Consider the following 26,229-nt stretch of genomic DNA (forward strand, 5'->3'; position numbering starts at 1 on the left):
GACAAAAACGACAAAAATGACAAAAATGACAAAAATTACAAAAATGGCAAAAATGACAAAAATGACAAAATTACAAAACTGAGAAAAATGACAAAAATGACAAAAATGACAAAAATGCCAAAAATGACAAAAATGACAAAAATGACAAAAATGACAAAAATGACAAAAATGACAAAAATGACAAAAATGACAAAAATGACAAAAATGACAAAAATGACAAAAATGACAAAAATGACAAAAACGACAAAATAACAAAAATAACAAAAATAACAAAAATGACAAAAATGACAAAAATGACAAAAATGACAAAAATGACAAAAATGACAAAAATGACAAAAATGACAAAAATGACAAAAATGACAAAAATGACAAAAATGACAAAATAACAAAAATAACAAAAATAACAAAAATGACAAAAATGACAAAAATGACAAAAATGACAAAAATGACAAAAATGACAAAAATGACAAAAAATGACAAAAATGACAAAAATGACAAAAATGACAAAAATAACAAAAATGACCAAAATGACAAAAATAACCAAATTGACAAAAATGACAAAAATGACAAAAATGACAAAAATGACAAAAATTACAAAAATGACAAAAATGACAAAAATGACAAAAATGACAAAAGTGACAAAAATGACAAAAATGACCAAAATGGCCAAAATGACCAAAATGACAAAAATGACAAAAATGATAAAAAAAGAAAAGAAAAAAGGACATAAATGACAAAACTGACAAAAAAGACAAAAACGACAAGAATGACAAAAATAACAAAAATGACCAAAATGACAAAAATAACCAAATTGACAAAAATGACAAAAATGACAAAAATGACAAAAATGACAAAAATGACAAAAATGACAAAAATGACAAAAATGACAAAAATGACAAAAATGACAAAAATGACAAAAATGACAAAAATGACAAAAATGACAAAAATGACAAAAATGACAAAAATGACAAAAATGACCAAAATGACAAAAATGACAAAAATGACAAAAATGATAAAAATGACAAAAATGACAAAAATGACAAAAATGACAAAAATGACAAAAATGACAAAAATGACAAAAATGACAAAAATGACAAAAATGACAAAAATGACAAAAATGACAAAAATGACAAAAATGACAAAAATGACAAAAATGACAAAAATGACAAAAATGACAAAAATGACAAAAATGACAAAAATGACAAAAATGACAAAAATGACAAAAATGACAAAAATGACAAAAATGACAAAAATGACAAAAATGACAAAAATGACAAAAATGACAAAAATTACAAAAATGGCAAAAATGACAAAAATGACAAAATTACAAAACTGAGAAAAATGACAAAAATGACAAAAATGACAAAAATGACAAAAATGACAAAAATGACAAAAATGACAAAAATGACAAAAATGACAAAAATGCCAAAAATGACAAAAATGACAAAAATGACAAAAACGACAAAATAACAAAAATAACAAAAATAACAAAAATGACAAAAATGACAAAAATGACAAAAATGACAAAAATGACAAAAATGACAAAAATGACAAAAATGACAAAAATGACAAAAATGACAAAAATGACAAAAATGACAAAAAATGACAAAAATGACAAAAATGACAAAAATGACAAAAATGACAAAAATAACAAAAATGACAAAAGGACAAAAATGACAAAAATGACAAAAATGACAAAAATGACAAAAATGACAAAAATGACAAAAATCACAAAAATGACAAAAATCACAAAAATGACAAAAATGACAAAAATGACAAAAATGACAAAAATGACAAAAATGACAAAAATGACAAAAATGACAAAAATGACAAAAATGACAAAAATGACAAAAATGACAAAAATGACAAAAATGACAAAAATGACAAAAATGACAAAAATGACAAAAATGACAAAAATGACAAAAATGACAAAAATGACAAAAATGACAAAAATGACAAAAATGACAAAAATGACAAAAATGACAAAAATGACAAAAATGACAAAAATGACAAAAATGACAAAAATGACAAAAATGACAAAAATGACAAAAATGACAAAAATGACAAAAATGACAAAAATGACAAAAATGACAAAAATGACAAAAATGACAAAAATGACAAAAATGACAAAAATGACAAAAATGACAAAAATGACAAAAATGACAAAAATGACAAAAATGACAAAAATGACAAAAATGACAAAAATGACAAAAATGACAAAAATGACAAAAATGACAAAAATGACAAAAATGACAAAAATGACAAAAATGACAAAAATGACAAAAATGACAAAAATGACAAAAATGACAAAAATGACAAAAATGACAAAAATGACAAAAATGACAAAAATGACAAAAATGACAAAAATGACAAAAATGACAAAAATGACAAAAATGACAAAAATGACAAAAATGACAATAATGACAAAAATGACAAAAATGACAAAAATGATAAAAATGACAAAAATGACAAAAATGACAAAAATGACAAAAATGACAAAAATGACAAAAATGACAAAAATGACAAAAATGACAAAAATGACAAAAATGACAAAAATGACAAAAATGACAAAAATGACAAAAATGGCAAAAATGACAAAAATAACAAAAATGAAAAGAATGGCAAAAATGACAAAAATGACAAAAATGACAAAAATGACAAAAAATGACAAAAATGACAAAAATGAGAAAAATGACAAAAATGACAAAAATGACAAAAATGACAAAAATGACAAAAATGACAAAAATGACAAAAATGACAAAAATGACAAAAATGACAAAAATGACAAAAATGACAAAAATGACAAAAATGACAAAAATGACAAAAATGACAAAAATGACAAAAATGACAAAAATGACAAAAATGACAAAAATGACAAAAATGACAAATCTTACAAAAATGACAAAAATGACAAAAATGACAAAAATGACAAAAATGACAAAAATGACAAAAATGACAAAAATGACAAAAATGACAAAAATGACAAAAATGACAAAAATGACAAAAATGACAAAAATGACAAAAATGACAAAAATGACAAAAATGACAAAAATGACAAAAATGACAAAAATGACAAAAATGACAAAAATGACAAAAATGACAAAAATGACAAAAATGACAAAAATGACAAAAATGACAAAAATGACAAAAATGACAAAAATGACAAAAATGACAAAAATGACAAAAATGACAAAAATGACAAAAATGACAAAAATGACAAAAATGACAAAAATGACAAAAATGACAAAAATGACAAAAATGACAAAAATGACAAAAATGACAAAAATGACAAAAATGACAAAAATGACAAAAATGACAAAAATGACAACAATGACAACAATGACAAAAATGACAAAAATGACAAAAATGACAAAAATGACAAAAATGACAAAAATGACAAAAATGACAAAAATGACAAAAATGACAAAAATGACAAAAATGACAAAAATGACAAAAATGACAAAAATGACAAAAATGACAAAAATGACAAAAATGACAAAAATGACAAAAATGACAAAAATGACAAAAATGACAAAAATGACAAAAATGACAAAAATGACAAAAATGACAAAAATGACAAAAATGACAAAAATGATAAAAATGACAAAAATGACAAAAATGACAAAAATGACAAAAATGACAAAAATGACAAAAATGACAAAAATGACAAAAATGACAAAAATGACAAAAATGACAAAAATGACAAAAATGACAAAAATGACAAAAATGACAAAAATGACAAAAATGACAAAAATGACAAAAATGACAAAAATGACAAAAATGACAAAAATGACAAAAATGACAAAAATGACAAAAATGACAAAAATGACAAAAATGACAAAAACGACAAAATGACAAAAATGACAAAATGACAAAAATTACAAATGGGACAAAAATGCAGAACTGACAAAATTGACAAAAATGACAAAATGACAAAAATGACAAAATAATAAAAATGATAAAAATGACAAAAATGACAAAAATGACAAAAATGACAAAAATGACAAAAATGACAAAAATGACAAAAATGACAAAAATGACAAAAATGACAAAAATGACAAAAATGACAAAAATGACAAAAATTTCAAAGATTACAAAAATTTGAAATGGCAAAAATTAAAATAATTAACAAAAATGACAAAAATGAGAAAAATGACAAAAATGACAAAAATGACAAAAATGACAAAAATGAGAAAAATGACAAAAATGACAAAAATGACAAAAATGACAAAAATGACAAAAATGACAAAAATGACAAAAATGACAAAAATGACAAAAATGACAAAAATGACAAAAATGACAAAAATGACAAAAATGACAAAAATGACAAAAATGACAAAAATGACAAAAATGACAAAAATGACAAAAATGACAAAAATGACAAAAATGACAAAAATGACAAAAATGACAAAAATGACAAAAATGACAAAAATGATAAAAATCACAAAAATGACAAAAAGACATGAAGGACAAAATGACAAAAATGACAAAAATTGAAAAAAAATATACATTGATCAAACTGACATTTATTTCAAAAATTTCCAAAATAGCAAAAAATATTAAAAATCACATACATAATTTAAAAAAAAATAAGTAAAAATTCATTTTTTTTTTATTTACAGAATTATCAAACATTTACAATAAAATTCAGAAATGACTTAAAACACGAAATGAAGGAATAAAAAACAAGATTTTAAAAGTAAGAAACAGTTTTTTTCAAACATGATTGAAAATTTCAATCATTGTTACTTTTGACGATTACCGACAAGTTCAACAAATTTTCATCCCATCAAGATGCAGTTCCGATCAACTTTTCCGACCCGAGGAAAGAGAAAATTTACCAACTAATCTTCTGTCTTGATTTTGCGACTTTCCTTCTCATGTTTTTTTTTTTTCCGTTCTCTCCATTTCTTGCAGATCATCTTCTCGGAGTTTCGACTTCCCTCAAAGTTTGAACCGACCGAGTGTGGCGAAACGGACATTCTAATGGTAATTAGTCCCTATCCGATAGCGAACGAAAAAAAAGCGAAAAAGAGAATGAGGAGGGACCCCGGCCGGGGGTGTGAGGGTCCACTGAAGTTTTACACTTTTCAAAGGGGGGGATTTGATTCTTACTTTTGCACTTGCTGGCAGGATCAAAGTTTTTGCCTTGGAAGGTGCGGAAAACTTCAACCGGATAATTTTGCGCAAAGATGATGAAGAAAATTTTCTTATTCGGGCAAGGTGTGCGATGGCTGAATTAATTGAGTTTTAAACGCTGGCGTTGGCAGTGAGAAGCTGCTCACTCGATGAGAAGATGCAACAAGTTTGCTATCTGCTTGTTTTTTTTTATGATTAATATACTTTTGATGAGATTGGCCCAGACTCATTGAAAAGTTTTGAATTGACTTTTCAGATAGTGGCAAATTAGGATTCAACGTAGATACCAATCTGATGCTTTCTTAAGTCGAAGTTAAAAAATGAGATGCTATGACTTCAGTATGTTGATTAAATTTTTAATAAAATTTTTAATGTTCCAAATATGTTAAAAAAAACTAAATGAAGCAAACACTTTTTGTTCAGATTTATTAAAGCTTCTTTTTTTTTTTAAATTCAATTCAAACTCATTAGCCGCAGTGTTTGCTGGAAATCTGCACACACTCAAGCTCAATAATCAAATGAAACCATGTTTACAAGTGCAAAGTTTATTCACGAGAATATTCCTTTCCACGGTAATGGAACTTTCACTGTGAAAATCCCTGGAATAACTCAAACCCAACCAATAACTCGGCAAAGCCCGCGAAAGTGCTTCACAAAAGTGCTCTGCTGTTGCGCTGCTCGTGGAGAAATAAAACTCAGCAGCAGCAACGGAAATGCAACCGCTGGTTTTTTCCCTTTTTTCCTGTATAATGGTTCTCTTCTTGTTTTGCTGGCTTCAGTTCTCAGAAGAGAAAGCCAGCGGCAACATTTACACGTTCGCGAGAAAATGGCTGGAAATGGAGAGGAAAATCGGGTATGGATGCAGGAATTTCCCGACGCTGAGTTTTTTTTGTCCTCCTCACTTCAATGTGTAACACAATCATTTGCACGCCACGTCTTGTCGAGTGCAATTCTCTAGAGTAGATTGCAGACGTTTAAATGAAATTCATCTGCCCTAGGGTGCATTTGACTGGGAGGGGTGCGAAGGAACACGATCCAAATGTATCCAACTTGTTTGAGTGATTTGTATGAGTAATTTCAGTTTTGCGTGCGTTTGAAGTGTTCTTTAAGCAGCCATCTTCTGGAATTTGTTAATTGCATCTAGGTACTAACAACGGGGTAGGATTCCAAGGATAAGAATAAATGGTGTTGCAACAGCTGGAGGATTTAATCTGTTGTGATTAAATAAGTTTCTGTAGAATAACATGGATAATCCCACCGATTAAACCTTTTACAATAAATGGAGGCTCCAGAGAGAACGAACTCTAAAAATCATCAATTACTTCAAGAAACTTTTCAGGTTTTGTTAGTGACACTTAAGCATCCTTGTGGTATCTGGGTGAAAAATAAATTTGGGTTCCGCAAGGGCAGATCCACCATCCATCAACTCAACCGAGTTACTAACATCATCCAAAGGAACAAGTCTGTATCCAAGACGACTGCAATGGCACTCTTGGACATTGAAAAGGCCTTTGACAATGTGTGGCATGATGGCTTGGTGTACAAACTGTACCGACTCAATTTTCCAACATATTTAATCAAGATCATAAAGAGCTATCTCTCTAACAGAGCATTCCGGGTTAGTTTGCAGAGCATAAGTTCCGCACCATTTAACATCGATGCTGGTGTACCACAAGGTGGTATCCTGTGGCTATTATTGTACAATATTTACACCTCAGACATTCCGTCCCTCGCTGAGAATGGTGTAATGTCTCAATACGCAGATGACACGGCGATTATGTACAACATCCGTCATATCCGAGCCATAACACTCAAACTCCAGAGAGGCCTGGATGCTTTAAACGAGTATTACATCAACTGGAAAATTGTAATCAACGCAACTAAGACCCAAACCATCGTGTTCCCTCACTCGAGATCGCCCAGACTTGTTCCGTCGGTGGACTGCAAAATTCGGTTTCAAGGTTCCCTTATTGAATGGTCGAAAGAGGTTGTCTATCTTGGACTCACTTTAGACAGCCATCTGATTTTCAGGGCACATATTGATAAAACTATCAATAAATGCAATATTCTTATCAGAGCATTGTACCCATTAATAAGTAGAACTTCCAAACTGTGCATAAAAAATCAGATGGCTGTCTACAAACAAGTTATTTACCCTTCATTGGAATACGCGATCCCTGTGTGGAAAACCTGTGCTCAGACTCACAAACAGCGACTCCAACGCGTTCAAAACAAAATTTTGAAAATGATTCATGACCTCCCTCCCCTGGACAAGAACAAGCGAGGTACATGAGCTCGCAGCCCTGGGTACCCTGGATACAAAATTTAATAACTATTGCTTGAAATATGGAAAGAGGTGCTCCACCTCAGAACACGCGATAATTCGCGCACTTTAGTTTGAGGTTGTACATAGTAGGTTAAGTTAATTAAGTAGGTAGTGTAGTGTTAATAATTTACAAACTGAAACAAAATGCATAGTCATTTTTTGAAAGTACATTCAAGTTTAACTCAAATCATCAACCTTAAAAACCTAACAAACTAAAGATGAAAAAACCTTTAAAGGCAGAACACTTATATTGTACTCTCTTGTAAAGATCAAAAATCAAAGTGAAATAAAGAATGTTATTTAGTCAAAAGAAAAAAAAGTCTGGGTGAAAAATTTACAAAGAGTCGCCGAAACTTTTGCCCCAAGATGTACTCAATGCTAATTTTACTATTAGCAGCATGGTGACACTGGAGTTCGATAACCTTAAAGTTCTCTGGGGTGAAATTCGCCAGGCTAGCTCTGTAGCACACTGTTATATTTTGAATACGTAGCGGAGGATTTTTTTCTGAATCCTTTCAAGTCTTTCGCTGTGGACAGAGTGGTAGGGTGCCCAGACTGGTACCGCATATTCCAGAACACTGCGTACCAATGAGCAGAAAACTATTTTCAGAGCATACGGGTCCTCAAAGCTGAGTGTATCCCGACGCAGGAAGCCGACCAAGGCACAGGCTTTGGCTGCAGTGGTCGCGGTGTGTTGAACAAATGAGAGCTTTTGGTCAAACGTTATTCCGAGGTTTTTTTTTTTCGGCGACTGAAGGAATGTTGCCATGTCGTTAATAAAAATCACGAAGATAAGCGGTCCAAGATGACTACCCTGCGGAACACCAGACGGCATGTCGAACATGGAGGAGTTTTTCTCTTACGATTCTGTGAGGTACTTTGTCGAAAGCCTTGGCGAAATCTACGTATATCGAATCCACTTGCAGTTTTTTACCTGTTGCAGAATGCAATTTTTTTATTTTAGTAAGTTTATTTTGTAGCCTAGTAGTTTCGTTTAGTTTTTTTTTTTGTAATTTGGTAAATCTAGAAATATATAAATTTAGTGTACCTCATAAATAATAAGTATTGAATCTCTTCAAAGGAAATCCTTTTCCATTGAGATTCTTTTTGTAATCTATTTTAATTAGATCATACATTTCTTCGCACTACGTTAAAAAAAATTTGTGTTCTCAGCATGATTAAAGTTTGTTCGCGTTCAAGTTTCATTTGTTTTGCTGCCAGACGTGCTGAGAACAGTAGCGTCCATAACCAGGAGTCTCAAATGAGTTTTTTGGTGTGGGGGAGTGTGGTGGGTTGCTACATAAAAAAAATCGCTGGCATCGATCATTAGGTTTGTCAAGGTTGATCGTTTCTTGATGAACCCGTGCTGGACATCGGTGAGTATTGGAGTGGCTGCTGAATAGATTCCCTCGTATATCAGGACTTCTAACACTTTGGAAAAGGCTTCAGCCCTAACCTCTACATAAACAAGAATGAAACGATAAATTCTATCAGAAGGAGGTACCCAAAATGCAATTTTCCTAAAACGAAAGGGCCGTTTTCACCACTTCGAGAAACCGGTTGAGATTTCAATCTTCGAATGCTACCCAGTGGAGCCAGGTAAACAAAATTCAATATACGCACTGATTTTTTTTAATATCATCTGAAAATCATAAGTTAAAGCAAATTTAACAAATCACGAAGATGAGCGGTCCCTGCGGAACACCAGACGGCATGTCGAACATGGAGGAGTGAGTCCCACGAATGATTATAAAGCCTTGACGATTCAGCAGATACGAATACAGCCATTTAGTTGCCCACTCGGGAAACCCATATCGATCAAGTTTTTCTCTTACGATCCTGTGAGGTACTATGTCGTAAGCCTTGGGAAATCTACGTATATCGAATCTACTTGCAGAATGCAAATCGCTGGCATAGATCATTAAGTTCGTCAAGGTTAATCGTTTCTTGATGAACCCGTGCTGGACATCGGTGAGTATTGGAGTGGCTGCTGAATAGATTCCCGCAACTAGTTTTAATTTTGTATAGAAATTTGTATAGAAAAACAAAAATTTTCATTAAAAAATCGCCAGAGATATACTGAAAGATCCAAAAAATTCAACTTTGGATGAAAAATATTCCTCGATTCTTGCAGTACAATTCATGTTAACAATGCACAAACCTTACTTATACTGCAGAAAAGTTATTCGATACAAAGTAAAAATTTCAAATTTATTTTTTTTTTTTAATTTTTGCGTTTTTGTCTGCTTTTTTGAAAGCAATGTAACCGTAGGACGGAAATAAAAAATCTCAAAAAACTGCTTTGCATTGCCAGAAAATTTATTGATTCAAATAATCTTTTCAAAAAAATTTCATGTAATTATTAACCGCTCTAGCAAGCAAAGTCTGTTATTTTTCAATTCCTTTCAATGGATTCAGATTTTTTATTTTGAAATGGTAATAACATTTTTCATGAAATTCTTAGCTACCTGTCATGTCAGCAAAAATAAAGCTGAAGATTAGTCAAAACCAAAAATCAAAGACCGACTTCATTTCAAGCTTATTTGAATTTTCTGGATGATTTAATGTGGAAAAATTTCTTCTTCCATACAAATTTCCATACAAAATTAAAACGCGTTGCGCTTACTCAGGAATTAACCAAATCATCTAAAATTTTACACTGACGCTTGGTGACCCAAAAAGCATCAAAAAACATATGGACGCAAAAAGTCATTTTTTCAGCGGTCTAATGCACATACTTCTTGTAATTTGTAATGATTTACAGTTTCTATATCTACTGAAATAAAGTTTTTGCATACGCAAGGCGCGTACATGCATTTAAAAATCTGCAAAGTTGCAATCAAATGTGTCGAAAATGTTGATAGTTGGAATTGGGAACCTGGCAACTCTGCTGAGGCCAAATCCAATTCAAGTTTCAAAGTTACGGCTGAGACAAACCAGCCATCGATACCATCGACAATATATACCCGTATAGACAAGAATGAATGCGAAGGAAAGGCATGGAGTAAACATGAAACGATAGTCTGGCAGATTTTACTTTCACATTGAAAGTCGTTTTTTCTCAACAAAGTAAAAATAGTTATCTGGTCGTACTTTTCTATGTACGTCTTCGCATGAGTGAATTGAGTGCAAGTGGTGCCAAAAAAGTTGAGATTCTATACTAAGGATTCCCGAAATTTTCCAGGACGTTTCCGGGCCTGCAAATTCCGGCCGATTTATTAAAAAAAAACCCAGAAAACCGGATATTCAATTTTAAACATTCAAATACAAAAATCGGCCAATATACAGACAAATTTGTAAGAAAAATGTATCTTTGTTTGTGTTGTTTGTAGAGCAAAATTTATCCATTATTCGAACAAAACCAATAAAAATATAAGAGATAATCGCTTGAAACTTTATTTTTCCGTTAAAGCACATCAAATTTTATTCAGTTCAATGCTTCTAAAAACTTTTGAATTTTTGGTAAATTTAGCAAATAATGTGAATAAATCCGGGCAAAACCCGAGCAGTTTTTAATAAATACCAGGCATCCGGGCCAAACGGACTGGCCTCGATATTGACTAGATTGAATTATGAAATTGATGGATAAAAATAAGAAAAAAATAATTCAGTTTAAAATCAATATAATTGCTATGAAGGTAAAGGCAAATATACTTAAGGGGGGGGGGGGGGGGTAGGGTCTAACGGGTATAAAAACGAATTTCACGAATTTTTTCTAGAGCTATCGTTCAAACAAATGTATTCGAATTTTTTGCATTATATAAAACATTGTTAAAAGAACATTTAGTAATTTTTTCGTATAAAAATATTGAAAAATGAGCCGGTGACGGAGCACTTTCGAGGATGCCTTTTAGAAAACAGGATTTACGGTGGACACTGTATCTCAGCATAGAATCATCTGAGGTCAAAAAATCAGAGCAAAATATTTTTAATAGATGTTTTTCTGGACCCCAACGTTTTTATTTAACTTAAAAAAAATTTTATGAAATTTTTGTGACTGTTTGAAACAGAGTTGCAAGATTTCAGATAATCATTTGAAATTGATACTCACCGTGAAGAGTATCAATTAAGCAGCACAATGAATTTCGTTGTGATGCTCAAAGCTTTCGATGTCAAACGAAATTCACTGAGCATCACATCTAGAAAAAAAATCTGAAATCCAGAATCCCATTAGAGAAATCTTCAGCTATATTCTCCACTTTTTCCCCTACTATTTTTTGACGACAGTTAAATTTGCAACGAATCGATGGAATATTTGAATGTATCATATTATTCGATTAGCTTTTCACATTAGCGACACGCCAAGTTGAACGACTCCAAACGCTTTGATATAAAACAATAAGAGCGCTTTAATGATTGGAGTTTATTGAAGCTTTTTAATAACGAAAGTGTTAAAGCTCGTGGTACCTATGTTTCAAAAAGTGTCTATGTACACAACACACTACTTATAAATGTTGAGAACAACAAGTTAATTTTATAATATTATTTGCAAATACGGCGCTTTGGTACTAAACAATTTATAACATAATTTCATAGTCAAGACAACTTAAATAAAAAAAATATAAAATTCAGTCGTTGACGTTTTGTTGGTTTTCGAATTAAAAGCCACAACATAATATGGGATTAAAAGCAACATTTCTAATCGATTTTCTGGTTTTTTGAAATCAGTGAAATATGCTTAGTTTCAACTTTTATTTAAATCTCTTTTCAAACGACCTTTTTTTAAACGTCCCTGGTCCTTGACATCCCTTCTCTGTTCCAAACTACTCATTGGTAGTGCAATTTTCTGCCGAATTTTTGACAGTAATAGTCACTTAGAGACTGTAAAAGATCCGGAAAACCAATTTTCGAAACCAATCTTGACATTCCCGATTTCACAAAAACCACTTCAAAATGATGTACTAGGCTATGAATGATCAATTAACAGTCTAAACTAGCCATTTTAATAAAATTGAACAAGGTTTTCTCCAAGGGTTTCACGAATTTTTTTCTAAGGGTATTTTTAAACGTACTCAAAAATCGTTAAAAAAATCCAGCTATGATAATTAAAGAACAATTTATTTCTGATGCATGTGTCTAAAAGCTCATAAGATAGTAATAAAAAAATTGGAAGTAAAACCGCTTAACAAGAGAAGCGATTTCACAATTACTCCAAATGGTAGTACAATAATATTTGATCAATCTTAATATTCAATGGCACATTATTATTTCTGTTATATTCTTTTTTCTATTTAGAATTCTATAAATCTTCTGGAAACGCTCTCTATAGAATAAGTGAATTTATCGGACATTAGATAGGCTGGTATGAATCATATCCTACTTTTTGGTGCAACGATCATGTTTTCTACTTCAGAAATTTCCCACAGGGAATTTCAAACATCACGCGAGTCGAGATAATATTTGAAAAAGATCTGTGAGCCGGTGCAAATAAAACCGGCTTTCTTTCTCTTGAAAAAGAAAATCTTTAAAATGCATAAAAAATCATTAAAATGTCTTTTTTAAATTGAAATAAAAAAGATTAACCGTTAGGCTAAAAGCTACAAACCGCCGCTTTCATTTGAAAGGGAAAATTTTGATATTTCTTTATTACTTTTTATTTGGTTCATAAATGCTTTTCATATGTGGTCGATTCCAGCCGGTTGCATAAGCTGGGATGCCATGCGTTTTAATTGGAATGGTTTTTCGTTGGTAACAATCTTTTTTTAATTTTTATATTTTAAAATTTAATTTGTTTGGAAGATTAAGAAACTATTTTCTTCATTTATATTAAAACTCTACATAGCTACCTATAAATTTAAACTTCGTTTTTAAGGTTGCCGCTACAAGTAAAAGCAAAGCATAGCTCGAATGCTATAAATAAAATCATAAAACTTTTTTCTGCAAAATTGACAAAAAAAATTTTCGGTAATTCAAAGATACTAAATTTGTAAAATTAGGCCCGGTGGATCCTCATAATTTTAATTCTGAATTTTAGTGTTTCCCAGCTTAGTTGTCTTTGCAGTGTTAATATTTATAATAATCAAATATTTAGCTATTCAAATTTTGCTATATTTTTTTATAGTTTCTTGTAATGTCCAGAAGATTTGAGATATTTTTTTCTGGCAAGCACATTAAGCCATTGGGGTTTTTTTGAAGAATTTTGAGCTTGGGTATTTCAATGTTTGCGGTTCTTTTCCATGATTGCAAAACTTTGCATCAACGTTTTTAAGAGATTTAAAAGTACATTACTGTAGGAAATACAATTTCATAACTTGCATGTCTTAAATCCTCTGAATACGAGCGAGACTCATCAACATATTTGGTCATAAAAACTGTTTGCTCATTCTGTAAAACTTTCATTAAACTAAGACATAAATATTATAATCAGATTCTTACAAGTCATGATAATACATTCTTCAGAAAGATGTTTTAAAATCAAAAACTTTCATTCACAATCAACGTTAACGTTTTACACTGAGATTCAAAAAGGAAGAACCTCACTCGATAAAATATTAACTGAACGAGATTTCGCAACTTTGCTTAAGACATGAATAAAAAAAAACAAATTATTATCATCAACCTGATTGTACTGAGCTTTTAATAGTATGTTCTCTATAAAAATGTTTAAAAAAGTATAACTGGCCTTTAACATTCATCAAGTTTTTAACATAACTGACAGTTTTAAAAAGTCGTGGTATGTTCAGCTTTTTCTGAACTATAAAACTTGTTTCATTGTTCAAGAGCTTGCACAAATATTATTCCATGGCATCTCTGCCTTCCAAAAAGTAGTTTTTCTGCTCGTGATTCTCAGTCTGAGAAAGCGTTGACATTCAAGACAAAAACCGTTTGTGATACTCACGATGAGATTACCTAGCATCACACTGAGATTCAAAAAGGGAAAATCTCACTCAAAAAAATCTCAATCTCATGAGATTTCGCAACGTTGGTTTGAAGTAAAAATTACGATTACTATAAGAAGACCAAAAAATAATTCTACTAACTTCTTTAGCAATCTCTGAAGGAAAAATCCATAGTAAAACACATTTGAAATTCATCGATGATTTTCACCTTTTTTTTACATTTTTTTTTCCTTACACAGAAAAAAAGGTAAAATTTACCGAAAAGCAGAGGTAATTTTTTCCACCTATCTTTTTTGGTAAATTTCACTTTTTTTTAATTCACCTAGATAAAAGGTAAATTTAACCTTTTTCGCATTCATCTGGCAAAATAGTAAATAATACCGTTTTCCTATTTACTGATTAAAAAGGTAAATGCTAGTTAGTCAGGTTGGTTTCTTCAATAAAAATAAAACTAAAACGAAATCCATTCAAAAAATGATAATTATTTGAGAAAAATAGGGACTTTTACCATATATTTATTTTTGGAATGTTCATCGTGCTTAAAATAAATATTGTGGAGGCAAAATCCATCTTTCGCAAGACTCGTGGCAATTTGGCTTCGCGTTCTTCCAAGCCACAATAGCCGCTGAATCCTCCTGCATTGCGTTAACACATTCATGCCCTTCTCCGTTGGACTAATCCGGACAGGTCCGGCTTTTTCAGAATAATATCTGGAGGATGACGTGGAAAACACTTCGAAGCTCTGTGGGCCAATCTGAAACAAAAGCAAAATATTATGACGAGAACCAGCACAACTTAATGATATCTAACAAAAGCACTTACCATTCTGTTCCGATTTTCACATATTTGGCACGAAGCAAAACTTATTCCTGAATGAAAAAACAACTCAATAAACGGTTTCGGCAAATAGTTACTATTTTTTCGAGATGAATTGTTCCGTTTTGTTTAGCTCAATCCAGGTCAACTTTACCTTGCTAACAGGTAAGATTTACCTTCTTGGGGTTCACCTTATTTCTCGGTGAATTGTTCCTTTTTTCAGCTTGATTCAGGTAAACTTTATCTCACTGTGGGGTGAGTTTCACCTTGAATAGGTAAAAGTTACCGTTTCGGCTTCCTAGTTATCTCGGTAAATGTTACCTTTTTTATTATTTTTGTATGTATGTATGTATGTAGTTGAACCCACCAGTGGCTGATAGGTCTTTCGACCCGAGGCGGTACGGGAAGTCTCGATTGCACATTCAAATATTGTTCATGCTTAACTCATTAACAATAATTGCAGCACAACCAAGGGGTCCGTTACCACTGGTTTGGGACAGGTTTGGCTCATCTTACTCCCTTCCAACTGTTCGAACAAATAAAGATTTCTAAAAAGGTTCTAAAGTATCCTTATCAGAATTCCAAGTTTGCCGAGATACTCCGGCTGGCTTGAACCCACAATCCATTGTATATCAGTTTTCCGATCGTTCAATGCCCTGTCCAACCCCCCACAAATCCCCTTGAATAGAGTTAAGCTATTTTGAATATATAAATATAAAAAAAAATTACACATTTTTAACATCTTACCTTTTTACCATTTAAAAGGATACTTATTTTATGCCATGAACTATTTGCTCTCATTTGTTGTTTAAAAAGTAATAATTCACATTTACGCAGCTTGTCTTTATCAGCTATCCAGGTCATAAACTCAAAATCTAAGTACTTGATACTAATTTATAAAAATTGTATAGAGGTTGTCGAGAAGATGTTCCATTCAAACATCTCGTATTGAACGATGGTGTGAAGAAAAAAAAACATAAAAGATAGTTATGTACATAATTTTAACAATCAAAGCAATCGAAGCCTGTTGGGATGACACCAGCTTCTAGAAACAGACTTTACGATATCTATCCGGGACAACGTTGATTATACGATGTGGGCATAATCTATGTGTTAATCATAATAAAATAAAACAGCAGCCAAAGCCGCGTTCACATAGGAGAGTGAAAATATTCATGAATTAGCAAAAAATCGGAAAGCTCTCACCAAGTTCTCGTGCGTTTGTCGTCCTTGCACCCGATGTTTTTCGCATTATGGCAGTCATTTTTATCGAATTCTCTTCTTTTTGAACACTAAAAATCACATGAACGATTTTTTAAATTCACCACACACATTAGCTCTTCTGGACAAAACAAGGATGTTTTTCTTTTCTTCCAAATTCCAATTTAATTTTCAACACAGCTCTCTGTTACCTTTTTTATTATTTTTCGTGAATTACTAAACGCCAAAAATTCATCTAGCATTCCGGGATGGGTCTTTTCTCTTAGTATTTATTTTTTTCATTTTTTTACGTAGTATTCACTCTGGTGTTTTTTCACGTGGATTTCTAAATCATAGTAAACAGTTGATTTTAATTTTTTTTTCTATCATTCAGAACGTTGACAGCGACGAGCTTCGTTGCAAAGTTGATAACATAGCATAGCATAGCATAGGGTGACTACACACATCTTGCATTGGCTGATACACGAGGTACAACTGTTAATCAAGAGCAACGCAAGATGCCGAAATGAGTATCTGGATTCAATATATTCATTCCAAGTGCTGCTCTTGAAGATCAGTGTGGTACCATGATGTACACCGTGTCAAGTCAATGTAATCATAGAAGGGACTATCTGAAACAACAAAAAATAACTCTTTAAGTGCAGAGAACTCATACGACCCATAAAGCTGTTTCAGAAAGGTTTTGGAAGGAATGTTTTATTGGGAAATCCTACATGGCAAATAGGATTGACGAAAGATGTATAAATATAATTAAAATAAAATGAAACAATCTCACCAAAGTCCATTGATAGGCGATGAGGGAAGGAGGCAGCATTGATTGATTTGTATTTAATGGTCATGTTGTACTAATGGTGATCATCCTCGCAACTTCCAGTCACTGTGGCTTGATGCAAGTGCTTTTGAATCACTTTTCGGTATTTGAGTGTTTTTTTTTTCTTCTGCAGATATTTTATTTAACACAATCGTCACTCCTATCCTTATATGTATTTCGAAAAAGAAGCTCCAAAACAGATAAAAATCATTGTATTTTCACAAAAAAAAAATAAGTGAGAAAATTGCGACCTCGAAAAAAAAATACGTCCGTTCTCTAACAGGACCTCCACTTTTTTCGGTTTTCATTCGAAATTCCAGGTTTCAGGTTCCCGGTCCCATTTTCAATTGTCGATTTTCCCAGTTTTCCCGGTAAGCAATGGCCATCCTGTTATTTTGCCCATGAAGGTATTCCGGGAAGAGAATTGGTGTTTGAGAAAACACCTTACAGATTGTTCCAGCACTATTCCACATCAGAAACCGTCAAATAATGCCGAAAATCCCACAACTCTGGACCCGCTGCGAACCTCAAACATAAACAATTCCTGTCGTCCACTGCATTTTAAGCCTCGCACTAAATTTCATATAAAAGCTTTAAATATATTTAAATTTTTCAAATACAAAATTTTTCAGCTTCGAAAAAACGCGTCTGACACTTCCAACCGCCGCCTACTCTTTTTTCACTTCGTTGCAAAGTTGATAACAATAAACATAATATAGATAGAATTACGACAATTTTTTTTGTTCTGAGTGACAAAATAAATTGATGCAAGCCAAATATAATTTTGAAGACAAAAACAATGAGAACTACCTGTATCCAGGAATAGATTAAATTGGTTCTATAAGAGAATTAAAAATAATTATTTTCACTAGACATAAGTTAAGTTAAACTTGACTATTTATTTATTACACATTGCGGACCAAATACGATAATTCTCGTAAATCTGCTTTCCACGATTGTGCTAACCTTAGAAGCATAACTCAAATGTTATAAATTTAATAATGAAACTTTATTTTTTAATATTGAACATAGCACTCAATTCAAAAATACTAAATTTGTTAAATTTGATGCAGCTCGTTTTTAGTTATATAATGCCGAATGCAGATGTTACTCGGCTTAGATTTCTTCGCGACCCTAATGTGTTAATGGGTTTTTTCAGTTTCAATTTTTTTTTTTGTTTCGATTATAGTCGTTTTACCATCTTTGTGGCATTCGCGACTTTATCAACGTTGCAGTTGGCGGAAAGTTATTGAAAAACTTATCCGGTACAACTGTGTTCGATGTTTACTCTTGGGCTCGAACTCACGGACATCTGCTCAAGAAGCAACTGACTTGCCAACTGAGCTATATCTCAAGCTCGAGTTTCGAAATAGAGTTTTTCTTAAAATAACCAATAAGTGCTACCTTTCCAAGGTTTTATCAAACGTGCTAAAAGAATTGCCTCCAGACCTGGCGCCAGGCCCCACTCAATTGTTAAACCAAATGGTTTGACCGGCAATCAGAAAAGTAAAAACCTGCCGAAAAGCCACTTGGCAAAAAAGGGCTGGTGTAAAAAAAACAAGGGGGAGGCAATCGCCCTGGAGGAGTGAGAGCCAATAAAAATCAAACATTGAGTGCGAAACGATTGCGGCAAAAAAAGGGGAATTTCAATCCGAATCCCACCCACCCTTTTTCCACTCTATCCTAGGTTTTCCGAATTTTCCGTTCGTTTTTCGTTCGCTTTTCGGCCGTAATCATCGCTGGTCATTTGGTGCAATGAATGTCATGGTGCCGGAACTGTTGAGTTGGCTCGGGTGGCTGGGTGATAAAACAACCGGGCAATTTTCAAGTCTAATGGAGCGATAGTAATGGAAGTTTGAGAAATGTTTTCCCGAACTTTGTTACGGCATCGTAGAACGAAAAATGACCCTTGGCGTGTAAAATCAATTACTGTTGTACATGTGTTAAGAGCTCGCTTAAAAGTTACAAAACCAAAACTTTTGAAACATAAATTCCTGACATTAATGAAACACTCTTATCGCGACACCTTAGTAGAGTAGCATGTGAGAAACTTTTCTCTTTTACAGGAGAAAACATTTCCGCTTTTTGACAGAGCGTTTAAAAACGAATTCTACATGCGCCCTGTTTTTTCCCAAAGTTTCATTGTTGGTGTCAAAAAGTCCCAAGTGAAAAAGTTTTTCTTCGCCCCAGGTGCTCCTTGCCGGGGAAGACACGAAAAACGTACTTCGGATTATGACCATGTGGAAAGACTGAAAAATGAAATTCCTAGAAAAAGTTGGCAGGTGAAAAAGTTCCGAATATTCTTTCCTGGAACTGACTTCATTTCAACCAGAAGTGAGACATCTGTTGGGATGTCATTCGTCCAGAGAGAGAGGTAATTTGTATCAGACTGAAGTAAATTCAGTTTTTGTTGGAAACCTAATAACGAAATTTAATCAAAGCAATCGAAAGATTCCCTTGAATTCAATCACGTTGGCTACGGTGGTTGCTTTGATTCAGTAGAATTATTCAATCAACTAGGCTCACAACAAAAAAATCACTAAAGGCAGAAACACAATACAGCGTCGGTCGTCGCGTCACGTCAGCGGTCAATGCTGTCGATAAGTACTAAAACGCGGACGCGACGCACCCGACGATTTTTGCATCACAATTCAGCGTCATGAAACATCTTAGATGTCTCATGACGCTGAATTGTGATGCAAAAATCGTCGGGTGCGTCGCGTCCGCGTTTTAGTACTTATCGACAGCGTTGACCGCTGACGTGACGCGACGACCGACGCTGTATTGTGTTTCTGCCTTAACTGTTGCATTTTAATGACAAATTTGAAAAAAAAAATACATGATTGACAAAGCTGATAAAATTGACAAAATTCACAGTTTTAACTCAATTAACGAGATTCACTAAATTGACAAAATTAACAATGTCAACAAAATTGACAAAATGAACAAAATTTACCAAAAGTTCAAAATTCACAAAACAAAAAAAAACTGACAGAAAATTTGACAAAATTTACAAAACTTCACCTTTTACTTTCTCTGTCGTTCGAGGGATTTTCTAGGTTCCATTTCATGTATTTCATGTGGAACTTTTAAAGCGGCATCAATGGCACAACCCCAATCTAATTTAAGCAAAATTATTTAGTATCCTGCCGATGCCTGCAGCCACTCGAGACGTCGTCGTTCCCATCACGTAGACGACGCGACACCTCTTAAAAAGTAAATATTAGCATTATTTTTCCGTCCTACGTAAGTAAATTTCAACCGACACGACCGAGACGGTTCGCATTCAACCAAAAGTTGGAGTTCTGTTAAGGTTTCGTCGCTCTCTCTCTGAACTTCTGTGGTGTCAGGCTTCTAGTTAGTCATTCTATTTATGTTGGTTTTCCAAGCATCAACTGACAAGGCTCAGTATCAGTCAGTAGTGATATGAATATGCTTGAAATGAGCATACAGAAGGTTCGAGATATGAAAAAACTCCTGTAGATGCGAGGTGCGACCAATCGTAGTTAAAGAAAATTTTACAACTATCCAATTTGACATTTTTTACATTTTTGACATTTTTAACATTTTTGACATTTTTGACAATTTTGACAATTTTGACATTTTTGACATTTTTCACATTTTAGACATTTTTGACATTTTTGACATTTTTGACATTTTTGACATTTTTGACATTTTTGACATTTTTGACATTTTTGACAATTTTGACAATTTTGACAATTTTGACATTTTTGACATTTTTGACATTTTTGACATTTTTGACATTTTTGACATTTTTGACATTTTTGACATTTTTGACAATTTTGACATTTTTGACATTTTTGACAATTTTGACATTTTTGACATTTTTGACAATTTTGCCAATTTTGACAATTTTGACAATTTTGACAATTTTGACAATTTTGACAATTTTGACAATTTTGACAATTTTGACAATTTTAACAATTTTGACAATTTTAACATTTTTGACAATTTGACAATTTTGACAATTTTGACAATTTTGACAATTTTGACAATTTTGACAATTTTGACAATTTTGACAATTTTGACAATTTTGACAATTTTGACAATTTGACAATTTTGACAATTTTGACAATTTTGACAATTTTGACAATTTTGACAATTTTGACAATTTCGACAATTTTGACAATTTTGATAATTTTGACAATTTCGACAATTTTGACAATTTTGACAATTTTGACAATTTTGACAATTTTGACAATTTTGACAATTTTGACAATTTTGACAATTTTGACAATTTTGACAATTTTGACAATTTTGACAATTTTGACAATTTTGACAGTTTTGACAATTTTGACAATTTTGACAATTTTGACAATTTTGACAATTTTGACCATTTTGACAATTTTGACAATTTAGACAATTTTGACAATTTTGACAATTTTGACAATTTTGACAATTTTGACAATTTTGACAATTTTGACAATTTTGACAATTTTGACAATTTTGACAATTTTGACAATTTTGACAATTTTGACAATTTTGACAATTTTGACAATTTTGACAATTTTGACAATTTTGACAATTTTGACAATTTTGACAATTTTGACAATTTTGACAATTTTGACAATTTTGACAATTTTGACAATTTTGACAATTTTGACAATTTTGACAATTTTGACAATTTTGACAATTTTGACAATTTTGACAATTTTGACAATTTTGACAATTTTGACAATTTTGACAATTTTGACAATTTTGACAATTTTGACAATTTTGACAATTTTGACAATTTTGACAATTTTGACAATTTTGACAATTTTGACAATTTTGACAATTTTGACAATTTTGACAATTTTGACAATTTTGACAATTTTGACAATTTTGACAATTTTGCCAATTTTGCCAATTTTGACAATTTTGACAATTTTGACAATTTTGTCAATTTTGACAATTTTGACAATTTCGACAATTTTGTCAATTTGAACAATTTTGACAATTTTGAAAATTTTGACAATTTTGAAAATTTTGAAAATTTTGAAAATTTTGACAATTTTGTCAATTTTGACAAATTTTGACAATTTTGACAATTTTGACAAATTTTGACAATTTTGACAATTTTGACAATTTTGACAATTTTGACAATTTTGACAATTTTGATTATTTTGACAATTTTGACAATTTTGACAATTTTGACAATTTTGACAATTTTGACAATTTTGACAATTTTGACAATTTTGACAATTTTGACAATTTTGACAATTTTGACAATTCTGACAATTTTGACAATTTTGACAATTTTGACAATTTTGACAATTTTGACAATTTTGACAATTTTGACAATTTTGATAATTTTGACAATTTGGACAATTTGGACAATTTTGACAATTTTGACAATTTTGACAATTTTGACAATTTTGACAATTTTGACAATTTTGACAATTTTGACAATTTTGACAATTTTGACAATTTTGACAATTTTGACAATTTTGACAATTTTGACAATTTTGACAATTTTGACAATTTTGACAATTTTGACAATTTTGACAATTTTGACAATTTTGACAATTTTGACAATTTTGACAATTTTGACAATTTTGACAATTTTGACAATTATGACAATTTTGACAATTTTGACAATTTTGACAATTTTGACAATTTTGACAATTTTGACAATTTTGACAATTTTGACAATTTTGACAATTTTGACAATTTTGACTGACAATTTTGACAATTTTGACTGACAATTTTCAATTTTCAATTTTCAATTTTCAATTTTCAATTTTCAATTTTCAATTTTCAATTTTCAATTTTCAATTTTCAATTTTCAATTTTCAATTTTCAATTTTCAATTTTCAATTTTCAATTTTCAATTTTCAATTTTCAATTTTCAATTTTCAATTTTCAATTTTCAATTTTCAATTTTCAATTTTCAATTTTCAATTTTCAATTTTCAATTTTCAATTTTCAATTTTCAATTTTCAATTTTCAATTTTCAATTTTCAATTTTCAATTTTCAATTTTCAATTTTCAATTTTCAATTTTCAATTTTCAATTTTCAATTTTCAATTTTCAATTTTCAATTTTCAATTTTCAATTTTCAATTTTCAATTTTCAATTTTCAATTTTCAATTTTCAATTTTCAATTTTCAATTTATCGTTTATCGTTTATCGTTTATCGTTTATCGTTTATCGTTTATCGTTTATCGTTTATCGTTTATCGTTTATCGTTTATCGTTTATCGTTTATCGTTTATCGTTTATCGTTTATCGTTTATCGTTTATCGTTTATCGTTTATCGTTTATCGTTTATCGTTTATCGTTTATCGTTTATCGTTTATCGTTTATCGTTTATCGTTTATCGTTTATCGTTTATCGTTTATCGTTTATCGTTTATCGTTTATCGTTTATCACTTTTTGGAGTTTTTCACGATTTTCGTTTAGATGTTTAGTAACATGTTTTTAAATTCTCAGATAATTTAAGAATCCACTTATGGAAAACCGTACAAAGTTCGTCCAATGTTGTGCATTTTGAATCGTTTACATCATATTTCGTTTATGAAAGTGTAGCAAATTTGTTTCGTAGACTGAATTTTGTATGTCAAATATGTTTCAAGTCGTATAATAAACGATATTTTGCATTTTCAGTTTCCTTTCGATAGGTTTCTACAACCTCTATAAGGATCAAGAATGTTGCAATTAAATCACACATAATTCTACCAATATTGTCGGTGAGAAGAACCCCGAAGTACGGAGTGCCCCACGACGATTCCGTCAAATAAATTCCTTCATCACTTTTCTCTGGAATCATCAAGTTCTGGTGCAGGAACGTCAAGCCTAATTTCCATGCTGCAGCAAAGCCACTCCGTCTAGTTGAGTTAACCATATATATATACATATGAATTCAACCGACCTATAATGCAGTAAGGGGGCGCCCATAAATTACGTAACGCTCTTAGGGGGGAGGGGGGAGGGAGGTCAGGTAATAAGCACGATCGTTACGAGTTGTGAAATGGAAGATGGGGAAGGTAATCTTAACGTCACGTAACAATCCTTCAAAAATTTAATTCTGCTTTTTTTGTTCAATGTTACGCCATAACAATTCTAGTAACACATTTAGTCATATTCATAGGGGGGTCACGGCGGTACGATCAAGGTTGCTGAAATCACAGAAAAATCTATAAATTCACAAAATTTTAAGCGAATTTTCATCACATAGAATTTTGAAAATATTCACAGATTTCACAGATTTTTTGAATTTTTTACGTATTTCCAAAATTATAATTTTTATGTTGACATAAATATTGAATTTTAAACTTTGTTTTGGAGAAACATGATAAGATCGGTAACGTTTATTGATTTTTCTCAATTTAAATGAGAAAATTTAAAAAACTCAATTTTTCAAGAAATTTATGAAATTTCCATCACAGAAAACCGTCACAGTCTTTTTGGGTAATATCACAGAAAGTAAGAATTTTTATTCGCAAAAACACAGAATTTTTTTTTTCGGCAACCTTGGTTACGATTTGCGACGTAATAAATGGAAGCCGCCCAAGACGAACACTAAACTCCACACTCGGTCGTTGGTCTTTGGAGTCCTACCACCATATAACTACGAATGTTTTTAACCGAACGGGCGGCACTCAGACCTATTTGTGGAATGTTGAATATTATGTGGACAAATATTAGCACCAAAACAAACTTACCGTATAGCTAATTCCGGTGCTGCTGGTGGCCGGATATTTGGCCAATGATGGAGCGACCAGACTTGTTCAGGTCGTCGTTGTCGCCGTCGTCGTTGGCTGCGGCTTATTTGCACCATGTGAAACGCTATCAAATTGAAGAGCGCTTAATAAAGTAGAGGACATTTTTGAATAATTTTAATTATTCGAACTGAAGCGTAGTTTGATAGTTTTAATAATTTAACGAGGAAAAAACAAATGTTTTTATCACGGTTTTTCAATTCTACCTACATATTTGTCAAATTGTTCTAAATTTTCAAACTGTGTTAAACTCTGTCAATTCTGTATCAAGTCTTCTTTTTTTTTTAAAGTTTTCAGATACAGAAGTTTTTCGATTTTATCACTGTTTGATTTTATCAATACTCGCCAAATTTACGCTCGATTTTATCACGGTTATAGTTCCGATTTTTTCACGCATTTTAAGAAATCATTCAGAAATCATTTCCAGGACCTTAATTTTCGTTCAAAAGCGTAAAGCGTCTTGGTTCATGATATTTTTGTGGTTCAAGTTATAGTATAAAAGTTTTCACTAATATGAAAATGTCATTGAACTGCTTACTTTAGCTGTATAGATTTTAAAATCGACATTTGGATTAAAAAAAAAATGAAATAGTCGACTTAAGAATTTTAACGTCACGCTAGTGCTAATGTTGTTATTTGTGCTTGTTGAGTCGCTATAAAAAGTAAACTTTTTTGGTTATGCGAATTATATAAAGATGTGGGTGAATTTAAGCGTGTTTGAAAATATTAGTGTTTCTGATTTCTTTTTTTTAATTTGTTTATTTGAAAGGGTGGCGTGCGCAATCCCGATTTGGCAGCCTTTAGTATTGTTAGAAAGAATAATTTTGGATTATGAAAATAAAAATCCGGTAGCTTTGCCTTTTAATATGTTAAAAGGACTAAGATTTCTAATTTTCTACATATTAAAATGAAAGGATGATCTGTCCATAAAGCAAAATTCAAGAAACACACTTTTAAAGTCTAAGTTGAGCAAATTTCAAATCATTTTTGGAAAAGGTAAACTTTTCAGTTAGTCAAAGGTGTGAATATTGAAATATCTAAATTAGAAATTTGCAGAAGATAATTTTTGATGCAGTTTTTTTTTTAATTCTTTTTCATTTTGGACATAAAACATAATAACTGTTAAATTTCCATTAAAACTAAATAAATCACTTTAATAAGACGTACACTATCAAATTGATATTCTACATGGTTTTATTTCAATAAAAAAAAATCTCAAAATTGCTATATACAAGAATAATTTGAACTGAAATCGATCCTTTGTGTTTAGTAAACTTTGATTATTACATCTCATGATCAAAATTTTACTGATTCAAAACGTTTTCACCACTGATACTGATAAATTATATTGATC

General features: G+C 31.4%; 2 protein-coding genes across 6 annotated transcripts in view; one reads left to right on the forward strand and one right to left on the reverse strand.

The window, feature by feature from the left end:
* Positions 1 to 26,229, forward strand: part of LOC129743504 (CLIP domain-containing serine protease B4-like) — a 170,969-nt gene that overhangs the window by 115,720 nt on the left and 29,020 nt on the right. For all 5 annotated transcript variants that reach the window (XM_055735541.1, XM_055735559.1, XM_055735536.1 and 2 more), the window contains exon 4: positions 4,918 to 4,989. In XM_055735541.1, the coding sequence (XP_055591516.1) occupies positions 4,918 to 4,989 (72 nt within the window). The remainder of the gene's footprint in view (positions 1 to 4,917; positions 4,990 to 26,229) is intronic.
* Positions 1 to 26,229, reverse strand: part of LOC129743545 (uncharacterized) — a 100,213-nt gene that overhangs the window by 45,637 nt on the left and 28,347 nt on the right. The window lies entirely within an intron of this gene.

Source organism: Uranotaenia lowii, chromosome 1 (assembly GCF_029784155.1).
Source record: "Uranotaenia lowii strain MFRU-FL chromosome 1, ASM2978415v1, whole genome shotgun sequence".
Taxonomy (NCBI): Eukaryota; Metazoa; Arthropoda; class Insecta; order Diptera; family Culicidae; genus Uranotaenia; species Uranotaenia lowii.